The sequence below is a fragment of the Prionailurus viverrinus genome, chromosome C1 (genome assembly GCF_022837055.1).
Source record: "Prionailurus viverrinus isolate Anna chromosome C1, UM_Priviv_1.0, whole genome shotgun sequence".
Classification (NCBI taxonomy): Eukaryota; Metazoa; Chordata; class Mammalia; order Carnivora; family Felidae; genus Prionailurus; species Prionailurus viverrinus.
This window is the reverse complement of record NC_062568.1, coordinates 195,274,106-195,289,292: the sequence shown is the minus strand read 5'-3', so window position 1 is coordinate 195,289,292 and position 15,187 is coordinate 195,274,106. Positions and strand designations below refer to the sequence as shown.

The following is a 15,187-nucleotide window of genomic DNA, read 5'->3' as shown; positions in this document are numbered from 1 at the left end:
GGTATTTGTAAATGATATATACAATAAAGGGTTAATATCCAAAGTATATAAAGTACTTATATGACTCAACACCAAAAAAAAAAAAAAACCCAAAAAAACAAAAACAAACAAAAAAAACCCTCAAATAATCCAATTAAAAAATAGGCAGAAGACACGAACATACATTTCTCCAAAGATATACAGATGGCCAACAGACATGAAAAGATGCTCATCATCACTCATCATCAGGGAAATGCAAATCAAAACTAATGACATATCACACCTATCAGAATGGCTAAAATAAAAAACAAGAAACAACGGGTGTTAGCAAGGATGTGGAGAAAAAGGAACCCCTGTACACCTTGGGAGTGCAAACTGGTACAGCCACTGTGGAAAACAGAATGAAGGCTCTTTCAAAAATTAAAAATAGAACTACCATGGGGCACCTGGGTGGCTCAGTCAGTTAAGCCTCCGACTCTTAACTTTGGCTCAGGTCATGATCTCATGGGTTCCTGAGATCAAGCCCCGCGTAGGGCTCTGTAATGACAATACAGAACCTGCTTGGGATTTTCTCTCTCTCTCCCCCTCCCCTGCTCGATCTCGATCTCTCTCTCTCTCTCTCTCTCTCTCTCTCTCTCTCTCTCTCTCTCTCTCTCTCAAAATAAACAAACATTTTTAATACAAAAAACCCCACAAAACTACCCGGGCGCCTAGGTGGCTCAGTCGGTTCAGTGTCTGGCATGGCTCAGGTCATGATCTTGCAGTTCTTAAGTTCAAGCCGCATCAGGCTCTCTGTTGTCAGCACAGAGCCAGCTTTGGATCCTCACTCCCCTCTTCCTCTGCCCCTCCTCCACTTTCATGCTCTCTTTCTCTCTCAGAAATAAACATTAAAAAAAATTTTTTTTTGTTTAAAGAATTACCATATGATCCAGTAATCTCACTACTGGGTATCTACCGAAAGAATACAAAAACACTAATTCAAAAGGATATATGTGCTCCTATGTTTATTTCAGCACTATTTACAATAGCCAAAATATGGAAGCAGCCTAAGTGTCCACTGACAGACGAATGGATAAAGAAGATGTGATATATATATATATATATATATATATATATATATATATGGAATAGAATATTATTCAGCCATAAAAAAGAATGAAATCTTGCCATTTGCAACATGGATGGACCTAGAGAGTATAACACTAAGCAGAATCAGTCAGAGAAAGACAAATATCATATGATTTCACTCATATGTGGAAGAAACAAAACAAATGAACAAAGGAAAAAAGGACAAACCAAAAAACAAACTCTTAACTATAGAGAACAAACAGGTGGTTACCAGAGGGGAGGCAGGTGGGATGCTGGGTGAAGGGCTGAAGAGTACACTGATCTTGATGAGCATGGAGTAAAAATACATGAGATACTAAGTCACCGAAACTAATTTAACACTGTTAACTATACTGGAATTAAAGTTTTTAAAAAATACTAAGTCCTATAGAGAAGACTTACAGAAACTACACATTATGTTGAATACCTGAAACTAATTTAACACTGTATGTTAACTCTACTGGAATTTTTTTTTTTAAATACAAAGTCCTATAAAGCAGACTTATAGAAACTACACATTACCAGATAACAGTAAGACCTCAATTAGCAAAACATCTTGGAATAAAGCTTTTCACCAAGTTGGCCATCTTAGCAGGAATAGAACATTCTTTCCTCAGGTCAGAGCAGTATCAGGAGTGACAATGTCCCCACAGTTATAACTCCCTTACAAGACTTATGGCTTTAAGGAACTATGTTTATCTCAGTGAAATTAGTGAGCACAGGTCATCTGGAACTGAGGGGACCCAGGTACAGTCCTTTAGCTCATTATCCTTACCTCAAAATAGATCCAACCCTTGTGTGTATATTACACAGTGTAAGAAAGCCTGTCTAAAAGGCACAGGGTTCGTACAGGACCAAACACGTTGGTAAGCCACAGCCTAGGTATTAACAATTCTTACCCTGTAAGAATGCCTCAAAGATCTAACTTCAAGAAATACATTCCCTCCAACCCAAAGCATCTCTAGTCCTTTGGCATTATCACATTCATGGTCCCATTGAGTTTTCTTCTTTCAGAGTGGTAGGAGTAACTGACTTCCTACAACCACGGAGGCCCTGCTATTGCTATCACAAGGATCCCCTGGGATGTATTTCTACAGAGAACAATGTTTCTTTTGGCTGCAAATCACCTCAAAAGTATGGCCTTTTCTTAAAGACAACTCTATTATCAAAGCAGATCTGGGATCATATAATTCACCCTTCTAACTATTGGAAGATGTTTGTGCTTCCATGGCATTGAAGTTCAGTTTAGACCTCGTTCTATTTTTATCTCTTCCAATAACTTATCTGCAAGTCTGTCTTAAAGTTCTGCTTTCAAACCAATTTAATTCCCCTTTTTTATGATTCATATGGCCTTCAAGTCTAGTATATACTTTGATCCAACTTACTTTTTTCATTATGGTCACTGGTCTTGAATTTATGTATGAAATCTCATTACCCTTATATACTGATAGCTTTGAAAAAATACAAACACGTGTTTCTTTTTGCCCTACTTCTTCTTTTATGCTTGAGATCCCATACTCCTCTCTTCCCACTTCTCCAAGTCCCCCCTCCTCCTCAGTCTCTCACAGAAAACCTTTTCCAATCAGTCACTGTCACACCTTATCAAGTCACGCTGAAAGTGATGCTAGCTAATAAGGACACCCAAAAGAGGACTGTTTAAGGGGTCTGACCCAGAAAAGCTGCCAAGATTCCCATCATCTCCAACATAAATGAGCTTGGTTGAATGAATAATAATAAAGTATTCATTCAAAGCTTGCTTCAAGCTCTCCAAACCTGTGAAACAAATAACACATTATCCTAGTTCAGATATCATGAACTCTTGCCTAGTCCTAGACTATTACGATAGTTTCTTAACTGGTCAGGCCCTCATTCAATACCTGTTTCAATGAGTCCCCCACCCAATATCTAGACTAATCTTCTTGTAGTATAACTGTCAGCATACCATCTTGCTCAAACTCTATCAATCATTTCTCTACTACCTTGTAGCAGAAAGTACCAACTCTCAGACCGCACACATCAATGATTCCAGTTTACCTTTTTCTCCATTACCAAAACCTCTGTGTATACTGTAGCATAATACTTACCTACATGCCAGTTCCTATTATGGCCTCCACCTTGCTCATTTCTGTGCCTCACACAGAAGGGCCTTTTTCACACCCAAGTCTGAAATGCTACATATACTTCAGTTTAGCCCCAAGCATTCCTGATTCCAACAACCAGAGGTGATCTCTTCCCCTTACAAACTTGGCATTTATCACTTGGTATTTCAAGACTTACCTGACAAAATCCTGGTATCAAAATTTGATTCACATACTTTTTTTCTGTCCTCCACAGAACTAGCTTAATGCACAGAGTGAGCACTTAATTCAGTAAATATTTTAGGAAGAAAGTGGGTATATAGGAAGGAAACATTCTGGTTATGTTTTATATATGTAACTACTCGTTACATTTTCAACATCAACAAAGCTCTCAGAAAACATTAAGCCTTTTCCAATACTGTGATCAAAGCCAAGGTGAGCTCCTGTCACTGTGATTGGTGTCACCCATAGGTCCAGAGCACAGACTGGATGAGAAGTACACCCATGGAAAACTAAAGGTTTTCCTCCCAAAATAATCAAACAATACAAAATCTGTTACAAGAATCTTCTCTGGAACCACCCGGCACTGATTTTTCATCTTAACCTAATGACAACTTCAACAGGGGTAACAGCAAAAAGCAATTTCTTTTAAGTGTCACAACTAAACTGAAGACCTGATATGTCTACATCCATTAGCATTACTAAGTCTCATAAAAAGGGCACTTCTTGCTAATGAGATTTTTCTCACTTAAAGAATGTCCCGCATACCAGATCATTATAGTACGGTGTTTTCATACACATGCCATCAATGTTGCCCTAATAAGACTATGTACTGAAGGTCTGTTTAAGCTTCCTGATTTTAACTACTTCCAGTACAGCAATGGCCAAATGTGGCCCTCTCAATAGCAGAGATGATGGTCCCATGCGAAAAGAAGAGCACTGTGTTCACTTAAATTGGAAAGCAGGTGCCTTAAATAAAATGCAATGGAGTAGAAACCCCCACTCTGGAACAAATCTTCAAGTCCCCCTGGAAGGTGTCAACTCTGTGAAAAGAATTACTGTGTATGTGTGTGTGTTTGTGTGTACACACACACAATATATACAGTTGACCCTTGAACAATGTGAGGGTTAAGGTCACCGACCCTCCCACACAGTTGAAAATCCACACACAACTTTTGACTCCCCCAAAAACTTAACTACTAATAGCCTACTGTTGACCAAAAGCCTTGTTGATAACAGTCAACTAACACATTACATTATATGTATGTACATACATTATATGTATTCTTACAATAAAGTAAGCTAGAGAAAAGAAAATATTAAGAAAATCATAAGGAACAGAAAATATATTTACAGGACTGTACTGTATTTATCAAAAAAAAATCTGCAAATAGACCCACGCAGTTCAAACTGTGTTGTTCAAGGCTCAACTGTACATACAACCAGCCCATGTTATATCTATTCTCCCAATTTCCAAACACTATTTCAAGACTTTTTTTTTTTTTTTTTTTTTTTTTTTTTACTTTTTTCTCTACAATCATCTACTTACTCCAGTCCCAATTTCTGGCTCCTAAATGTAAACAGAACTAAAGGGAAAATGCAAACGTCCTTTAAAAAAGGAGAGATGCCAAGGGCTGCAGATAACTGGACAAAAGCCACAGTTTAAAAACATTTAAGAGACTTCCCAACTCCTACCAAGCCCACATTTAGGTTCTTCTTTTTTTTTTTCTTTGTAGTGTTTATTTATTGTTGAGAGAGAGCTAACTCAAGTAGGGGTAGGGGTATGTGGGCAGAGAAAGAGGCAGAGAGAATCCCAAGCAGATTCTGAGTTGTCAGTGCAGAGCCCGAAGAGGGGCTTAAACCCACAAACTGTGAGATGACGACCCAAGAGGGTCGAAGACCCAAGAGGCAGACACTCAACCGAGCCACCCAGGCGTCCCATGGGTCCTTCTTGAGCATAACCATGTTTTAAATATATCCATAGAAAGCAATAATCCGCCAAAAATAACAATTTAAACTTATACTATTCTGAATTAGGCCCTTGTCATCTCTTGCCTAAATTTCTGCACTATCCTCCAAATTCCTCTAACCTTTCAGTGTACCACTTACTTTCACCTAAGTACAACTGGGCTAATCTTGGAGACTGTTATGTCAAATGCCTTCCATGAATTTCCCACCATATGGTACTATTTACCCTCCTAATCTCACCTTCAACTCCCCTACATTTTTAACAGCTTTTTAACAACTACATAACAGATATATAATCTTTTTAACAGAGATATAATCCACATACCATAAAATTCACCTACTTAAGTGTACAGTTAAGTGTTTTTTAATAGAGTTGTATAAACATCATCACTATCTACTTTTAGAACATTTTTCATTGTACCCATTAGCAGTCATTCCCCATTCCCACCCCACCCTAGCCCCAGGAAACACTGACTTACTTTTATGTATCTAGAGATTTGTCTATTCCGGACCTTTCATACATCATACAACAGCTGGTCTTTTGTGACTGGCTTCTTTCACTGAGTGTGTTTTGGAGGTTCATCCAGCTTGTAGCAGGTGTATGAACTTTAGTCCCTTTTTATTGCCAAATAACATTCCATTGTTTGGATATACCCTTTTATCTATCCATTCATCACTGTCGGGCGACTGGGCTGTTTTTATTCTTTACTATTACAGGAAATGTTGCTACAAACATTCAAACATTCACTCATTGGTGTACGAGTTTTTTGTGAAAATATCTTTTCATATCTCGGGTATACACATAAAGGCAGAAGTGCCAGGTCATACGTTGAACATATAGGTAACTATGTTGAACGTTTTGAGGAACTGCCGAACCATCCTGCAAACTGCCTCTACCGTTTTATACGTGCACCAGCAATGTATGGGGGTTCCAGTTTCTCCAAGTTGATAACAACTTGGTATTCTCTTTTTGATTATAGCCATTCTAGTGGGTGCCAAGTGGTTACCTCCTTGTGGTTTTGATTTGCATTTCCCTAGTGACTAATGATATCGACTATCTTTCCAAGTGTATATCTGAATAGACCTATAACAAGTAAAGAGATTAAATTAGTAACTTAAAAACTTCCTGCAAAGAAAAGTCCACTGTGTGCCACCTGAATTGGCTGAGAATTGTCAAAACCGGCAAGTTTAGGCTCCTCTTTGTTTAAGAGGCTTCCTTTAGCTCCTGTCTCTCCTCTGACACTTTGCTATAACCAGCAAGAAGAAACGAGGTAACACCTTCGGTACTGCCTAGAAATCTCCTTAGCTGTATCACATCACCCAGTTCCTTAAGTACGTTCTCCACCTTCCACCTCACTACAGCCAACAGTAAGTTGTAATAAACCTCCTGTCACTACGTAACAAGGATCCTCTTTCCTCTAATTTCCAGTAACATTATTTTCAAACCCTCACCCACAGCTTCCTCAAAGACCATCCTGGTTCTAAAAGCAGTTTTTAAAAGCTCTTCAAGCTTTCACTAGCACTCCCTTCAAAGTCCTTCCACCTGCCACCCACTGCCGCATTCCAAAGCCACTCCCCCATTTTCGGTTTTTGTTAGGCAGCACTCCACTGCCAGAACCAAAATCTGCATTAGCTTTCTATTGCTGCATTAACACACTGCCACAACACTTAGCAGCTTAAAACAACATTTATTATCTCACAACTTCTGTGCATCAGGAATTTGAGAGCAGCCTATCTGGGTGGTTCTGGCTCACAATCTCATTAGGTTGCATTTAAGATATCAACCAGGACAGCAGTATACACTTTCAAGGTGGCTCACTCACACAACTGTTGGCAAACACAGTAAGGTTCCTCTATAAAGCTGCCTGCATATCCGCACAACATGACAGCTGACTTCCCCTAAAGAGACAATGAGGCTGAAGCTGCAATGCTATTTATGACCTAGCCTCAGAATTCTAACATTAACACTTCCATCACATTCTAGTCATCAGAGTCACTAAGCACAGCCCACATGTGGGGGGTTGCTTAATCTCCACCTTTTAAAGGAAGGCGTATCAAAGAATTTGTGGACATATTTTTAAACCACCACTCCTTCACCCACAATAAAAAATAATCTCGTCTTTCTCTAAATGCTTAGAATTTCCTTACACCTCTAAGGCACTTATAGTCTGTCTGACAGTTATGTGTGTACCTAACATATCCCATGCTGCCAGGATTGGAACCGTCTTATCCACCTTTTTATCATCTGAGGACACCTTACACATGATGAAAAAACACACTGGACCAAGAGTCAGAAGACCTGGAATCGAGCCTTAGAGCTGCACTTACTCCGATGTGATCTTGAGCAAATTTCTAGCCTAACTTCAATTTCTTCATCTGCAAGATGGAGATCATCTCACCTCCCTCACAAAGCTTACTGAGAAAGTTAGGTCAAACAATACATGTAAAGAAGTTTTACAAAACAAAGCCATTACATAAAGATCACATTGATAAACATTTGTTAAGTTACATTTACAGACCCGTATCAGTATTATAGTACTGACCCTAATATAGTGTTGCTACAATGGATTTCAGTATTATTATTACTAAGCCTGTTCAGTTTCAGTGAAATACTTTTCTCCTCTATTTTTTCTTCTTTTTTTTTTTTTTTTTGGTTAAACACTTTGACATTTTACCAGAGGGCTCCAAGCCATCTTTGCTCTAAAAAGCTCAACGTCCTCCCACTTATCTTCTCATCAGAGTGAGAAAAATAGAATCAGCAACTATAACCGTATCTAAAAGGTTTTATCTAAAAGCTCAGATGGATTAGTTCATTCACTCAATCAGTTTTTACTGAGTACCTACTACGTGCCACTGTTTGAAGGACTGCCCAATGCAACTTTCATTCTAGTAGAGGAAAATAATAAATGAACAAGTAAATATGTAGTATTGTAGTATATCTGATGGTAAAAGGGCTACAGAGAAAAATAAAACAAGACTAAGGTGTTAGGGAGTATGGGGAGTAGGGGCTAAGTGAAAGGCATTTTTATGGTGGTTAAGAAGTGGACTCAATGTTAAGTTGACATCCAAACAAATGAAAGAGCAGAGCCATGTGGCATTTTAATCCCTATGTATTTGAAGTGAGGTGTATAAAAGTCCCTGCAGAGATACGCTTGGTTGGAAGGCCAGTATGACTAGAGCAGAGTGAGGCAGAGAAAAGGAGATGAGGTCTAACATGTGAGAGGGAGCCTGCTTGGGATTCTCTCTCTCTCTCTCTCTCTCTGCCCCTCTCCTCCACCCACCCTGTCTCTCTCTTTCTCTCTCTTGAATAGATAAAATAAAACATAAAACATAAAAAATATTTAAAATGTGTGAGAGGACATACATGGCCAAATCGTCCCTTGCAAGCCTCAGATTTTCCGGGTTTTACCAAAGATAGGAAATCACTAGATGGTTAAAATTAACAGTGAGCAAAGGGTCACTCTCATTCTGACTCGGGCAGCAGTGGTAGAAAGAGTAGGAAATTATGAGATTATAAACACAGTTGAAGGCAGAATCCAGAGGATTTGCTGATGGACTGCATGTTAGTAAAGCCGCACAGTGGCATTCAGTGTTCTGCCAAGGCTGGCCAAGAAACAAACCACGGATGCCTCAGCCAAGATTTCTGACAGCTTCGCATTTCTGTCTCCTTAGTTAGGCCCACTTCTCCTTCTCTGCTGCATGTATTTCAAGGGTAAGAAACCTTCTGCATTATAGGTGAAGAAATAGAAATTATTTTTGAGTTGTAATGATATTTTTTTTTTTTACATTTATTTATTTTTGAGAGACAGAGCATGAGCTGGGGAGGGGCAGACAGACAGGGAGACACAGAATCCGAAGCAGGCTCCAGGCTCTGAGCTGTCAGCACAGAGCCAGACGCAGGGCTCGAACTAACAAACCGTGAGATCATGACCTGAGCCGAGGTCAGACGCTTAACCGACTGAGCCACCCAGGTGCCCCAATATAATGACATTTTGAATATAGTACACCTAAGAGACAGCAAATACACAAAACACATACTGAATCTTCTTACTTCTTTATTGTGTAGAAAAATCTTAGAAATATTCCTCAATATTTAAATATAGAGGTATCAAAGTTAAAATACAAAATCTAAAAACCATGTAAACAAGATGGCCTTTTCAAAAACTCATACTAAAACTCATGTCTCACATGGAAAGTTCTCCCATCATGTATTTAATGAAAGATGAACAGTAGAAAAATGTTTGATATCATCTCATTTGTGGGGAAAACAGATTTACTTATATACATAGAAAATGTCTCAAAGGATACCAAATTGTTAAAAGTAGCTACCACCAATGAAGCTTTTTACTCTTTTGTGTATTTTGGGTTTTTTACTGAATACAATTCTATACTTATTTTTTTTTTACAAACATATATTACTCTCAAATTAAAAAAAAAAAAAAAACTGAAATGAAAACAAATACAGTAGCCTCCATACCAAGGCCTAGGGAATGAGGCTGAGCCTGCCATGTCTGCGGAACCAGGAGAGAAGCAAACTCACTCCAAACTCATCGGTATCTATCTTCCAGCCAGACTACAAACCACCCCAGTAGTCTCCCCAAAATAACAGACAGTTATGTTTAGAGATCAAGTGGGAAGGGGCATGTTTTCTAAAACACTTGGCCACTAGCAACTGCCTTAATGCCTGACATTAAAACTCAAACAAATGTGTGCCTATTTGATAGCTGCTTTAGGAAAAGGCAGGTTTCTACATCCTGTGAAAGGGAATCTTTAGTACTTTGCTCTGGGCTGGAAGTCTTAAAAAGTTAGAGGAAAAGGAACTAGTCAGAGAACCAAAGTTTTCAACAAAATTTAATAGAAAATTTTAGGGACGCCTGCGTGGCTCCTTTGGTTGAGTGTCTGACTCTTGATTTCGGCTCAGGTCATGATCTCACAGCCATGAGATGGAGCCCTGTGTTGGGCTCCTGCGCTGGGCTGGGCATGGAGCCTACTTAAGATTCTCTCTCTCCCTCCCTCTACCCCTCCCCTGCTCACACATGTGCTCTCTAAAAAACAAACAAAACTTTTAACACACATTTCTCTCCACACACATGCACCAAGAAAAGGCCATGGGAGCACATGGGGAGAAGGCAGCTCACTGTCTGTGAGCCAAGAAGAAAGTCCTTACCAGAACTCGACCAAGCTGGCACCCTGATCTTGGGCTTCCAGCTCCCAGAATTGTGAGAGAATGAATTCTGTTGTTTAAGCCACTCAGTCAACAGTAGTTTGTTATGGCAGCCTGAGTAGATTAAGGCAAACTACTGCATGCAATGGATACTATTCCACATCATGGAATACTATATAGTCTTTAAAAAAGAATAAAGCAGCTCTTTGTGAATGCATATGAAATGATACATAAGATGCAACAAGTGAGAAAAAGCAAGTTGCAGAACAATGTAGAATATGCTACTTATATGAAGGAATAGATATTGTATTTGCTTGTACATATACAGAATATCTCTGGAAGGATACACAAGAAAGTTGTGGCCTCTGAGATGGGTCGAGGATGGTTAAAAGTATTAGGTAGATATTTCACTGTATATCCCATACATTTTAAATCATTACCAGACAAATTGTAATACCCACCCCAAATAGGTTTTTTTAATATTTATTTTTTAGAGAGAGAGAGTGTGGGCACATGCAAGTGAAGGAGGGGCAAAAGAGAGGGAGAGAGATGATCCGAAGCAGGCTCTGTGCTGACAGAGAGCCTGATGCAGGGCTCGAACTCACAAGTGGTGAGATCATGACCTAAGCCAAAGTCAGACTCTTAACCAACTGAGCCACCTAGGCACTGCTACTGGCCCCCCCCCCCCCACCCCCGGAAAAACATTTTCAAGTAAAAAAAAAAATTTTTTTTTAAGGAACAGGTGATTTGTTATTTCTCAAAAAAAGGACTTTAATGGAGGCACCTGGGTGGCTCAGTCGGTTAAGTATCCAACTTCAGGTTAGGTCATGATCTCACGGTTCATGAGTTCAAGCCTCACACTGGGCTCTGTGCTGACAGCTCAGAGCCTGGAGCCTGCTTCGGATTCCGTGTCTCCCTCTCTCTCTGTCCCTCCCCCACTCACACTCTGTTTCTCTCTCTCAAAAATTAATAAACATTAAAAAAATTATTTTTAATGACTTTAGGGGCGCCTGGGTGGCTCAGTCAGTTAAGCATCCAACTCTTGACTGGCCACTAAGGTCATGCTCTCACGTTAGTGAGATGGAGCCTCAAGTAAGGCTCTGAGCTAACACTATGGAGCTTGCTTGGTATTTTCTCTCTCCCTTTCTCTCTGCCCCTCCCCTGCTCACACTCTCTCTCTAAATAAATAAAGAAAGAAACGGTTTTTAAAAATGATTTTAGAGGCACCTGGGTGGCTCAGTCGGTTAAGCATCTGACTTCAGCTCAGGTTGTGATGTCTCGGTTTATGGATTTGAGTCCTGTGTCGGGCTCTGTGCTGACAGCTCAGGAGCCTGGAGCCTGCTTTGGATTCTGCGTCTCCCTCTGTCTCTGACCCTTCCCCACCTGTTCGCATTCTGTCTCTCAAATATAAATAAATAAACATTAACATAAATAAGAATAAAAAATGACTTGAGTTGTAAGACACTTTTTAACAGTCATCAATTACTTTGTTCAGGAGATGGTAGCCACTGTAGGGGAGCAAAATTTGCCACCCCAAAATGTGTCCCTTTGGCATATGTATTAGTTTAGGCTGATTACTTTAAAAAAATTTTTTTATGTTTTGTTTTGTTTTTGAGAGAGAGACAGCGTGTGAGTTGGGGAGGGGCAGAGAGAGGGAGACACAGAATCCAAAGCAGGCTCCAGGCTCTGAGCTGTCAGCACAGAGCCCAAGGCAGGGCTCGAACCCAGGAACCGTGAGATCATGACCTGAGCCGAAGTCAGACGCTCAACCAATTAAGCCACCTAGGTGGCCCTAGACTGATTACTTTTTTGTTGTTGTTGTTTATTTATTTTTGTGAGAGAGAGATAGAGCATGAGTGGGGGAGGGTCAGAGACAGGGGGAGATACAGAATCAGAAGCAGGTTCTAGGCTCCAAGCTGTAAGCACAGGTCCTAACCCAGGGCTTCAATCCACAAACTGTGAGATCATGACCTGACTGAAGCTGGACATCCAAACGAATGAGCTACCCAGGCACCCCTACAGGTGCATTTCTATACACTAATAAGGAGCTATCAGAAAGAGAAATTAAGAAAACAGTTGCATCCATTTACAGTTGCATCAAAAAGAAAAAAAATACCTAGGAATAAATTTAACCAAAGAGATAAAAAGACCTGTATTCTGAAGACTGTAGGACATGGATAAAAGAAATTGAAAATGATAAAAATAAGTGGAAAAATCGTGCTCAGGGACTGGAAGAATTAATATTGGTAAAATATCCATAGTACCCCAAACAATCTACAAATCCAATACAATCCATCAAAATATGATTTTTCACAAAACTAAAACAAATAATTCTAAAATTTGTATGGAAGCCCAAACAGACAAAGCAATCTTGAGAAAGAAGATCAAAGCTATAAATATCATGCTTCCTGATTTCAAACTATACTACAAAGCTATAGTAAAACAGTACGGTACTGACACAAAGACACATACATAGGTCAATGGACTAGAGAGCCCATAAATAAACCCACAAGTATATGGTCCATTAACCTACTACAAAGGAGGCAAGAATATACAATGGGGAAAAGACAGTCTCTTCAATAAATGGTGCTGGGGAAACTGGACTACTATCTTAACACCATATATAAAAATAAATTCAAAATGGATTAAAGACCTTAATGTTAAGACCTGAAACCAGAAGACTGCTAGAATGAAAGGCAATAAGCTCTTTGACGCCCATATTAGCAGCAGTTCTTTGGACCCGAATCCTCAGGCAAGGACAACAAAAGCTAAAATAAACACAGGGGATTACGCTGAACTAAAATGCTTTTGCAGAGGAAACCATCAACAAAACAAAAAGGCGACCCACTGAATGGGAGAAGATATTTACAAATCACACATTCAGTAAGAGGTTAACATCCAAAATAAAGAACGGACACAACTTAGTATAAAAAAAAACAACAACAACAAAAAAAAAAAGATTAAAAAGTGGGCAGAGGATTTGAAAAGATATTTTTCCAAAGAAGACACACAGATGGCCAAGAGACACTCCTGAAAAGGTGCTCAACGTCACTAACCATCAGGGAAATGTAAATCAAAGCCCCAGTGAGACATTACTTCACACCTGTTAGAATGGCTAGTATCAAAAAGATAAAAAATAACAAGTGTTGGAGAGGATGTGGAGAAAAGGGAACCCTCATACACTGTTGCTGGGAACACAGACTGGTGCAGCTATTATGGAAAACAATATGGAGGTTCTTCAAAAAATTAAAAATAAGGCGCCTGGGTGGCTTAGTCAGTTAAGCAACCTCCGCTCAGGTCAAGATGTCACAGTTTGTGGGTTGAAGCCCCATGGAATCCTCTGTCTCCCCCCCCCCCCCCCCCCCGCCCCTTCACTGCTTGCACTCACATTCTCTTAAAAATAAACATTAAAAAAAAAAAAAAGCAAAAAAAAAAAATTTTGAAACTAGAATTACCATCCGCTCCAATAATTCCACTTCTGGGTATTTACCTGAAGAAAATGAAAACACCAGTTGGAAGAGATACATGCACCCCTATATTCATTGCAGTATTATTTACAACAGCCAAGATATGGACGCAACCCAAGTATCCATCGATAAACAAACATAAAGAAGATGTGATAATACCTACAATGAAATATTACTCAGCCATCAAGAATGAAACCCTGGGGCGCCTGGGTGGCTCAGTCAGCTGAGCATATGACTCTTGATCTCGGCTTAGGTCATGATCTCACAGTCCTGACTTGGGTTTGTGACTTTGAGCCCCACATCTGGCTCTGCGCTGACAGCACAGAGCCTGCTTGAGATTCTCTACCCTCTCCGTTGGCCCCTCCCCAGTTTGCGGGCGCTCTCTCAAAATAAATAAATCTTTTTTAAAAAAGAGAAAAAAATGAAATCCTGACATACAGCATGGATGGACCTAAAGGGTATTACACTAAGTGAAATAAGCTAGACAGAAAAAGACAAATAGGTCTGACTCCACTCATATGTGGAATCTAAATAACAAAAGAACAAACAAAACCGAAACAGATACACAGGTATAAGAAACAAACTGTTCGTTACCAGAGGGGGGAGCCGGCGAAACAGGTGAAGGGGATTGAAACAGGTGAAGAGGATTAAGTCACAAACTTCCGATTATAAAATAAGTCATGGGAGGTCAAGTACAGCGAAGGGACTATAGTCAATAACACTGTAGTAACTTTGTAGTTACAATAATATCGTAGTAACTGTATGGTGACCACAGCAACTAGACTTATCGTGGGGATCACTTCTTAATGTGTAAATACTGAATCACTATGATGTACACCTGAAACTACCAGGATATTGAATGTCAAGCATAGTTCTACCCAAAAAACAAACAAAAAAACAACACTCCTCGGAGCACATTTTCTGTCCACCCTCCCCCCACACCTCGAAGCCTTGCAGTCCCAGTCTCTTCCTTACCCATCCACAGCCTGCCTGCCTTCCCCCCCGCCCCGCCCCATTCCTCTCCACTCTTCCCAAACCCCATTTTTTCACCCTTCTTTAGGCTCCAGTCCCTCTCGCCTCTGAATTCCCAAAGCCGTTCCTTTCTTGGTCCCCGACTTTACCTCCATCACCTCCCCTCTCACGCCTCCAGGTCCCTAACCCCTCCCCCCACACCCTCCCGCGCGCCCACGACCCACCTGCACTTTCCGCCTCTTCAGGGCTGCCGCGTCCAGCCACACGCCGCAGGCCTCCTCCTCCGGGCCTCTCCGCCTCATGGCCGCCGCGGACACCCAGCCCACAGGACGCGTGGCTCTCGCTGCCGGTCCCGCGGCCTCAGGGAAGGGCTATAACGGCCGCCGCCGGCGTTCGGATCTCGCGCCAACGCTGGGGGGCCGAGCCAGGACGTGGCCGCCGGCGCAGGCACC

At 40.5% G+C, this 15,187-nt stretch overlaps 1 protein-coding gene across 3 annotated transcripts in view; it reads right to left on the bottom strand.

The window, feature by feature from the left end:
• Positions 1-15,187, bottom strand: part of AUNIP (aurora kinase A and ninein interacting protein) — a 22,817-nt gene extending 7,630 nt beyond the window's left edge. The window contains exon 1 of one of the 3 annotated variants that reach the window (XM_047870360.1): positions 14,960-15,187. In XM_047870360.1, the coding sequence (XP_047726316.1) occupies positions 14,960-15,037 (78 nt within the window). In that variant the 5' untranslated portion in view covers positions 15,038-15,187. Of the gene's footprint in view, positions 1-5,611; positions 5,789-13,926; positions 13,947-14,959 lie in introns of those variants that run through there. The other 2 variants (XM_047870359.1, XM_047870358.1) reach the window with 2 other exon arrangements.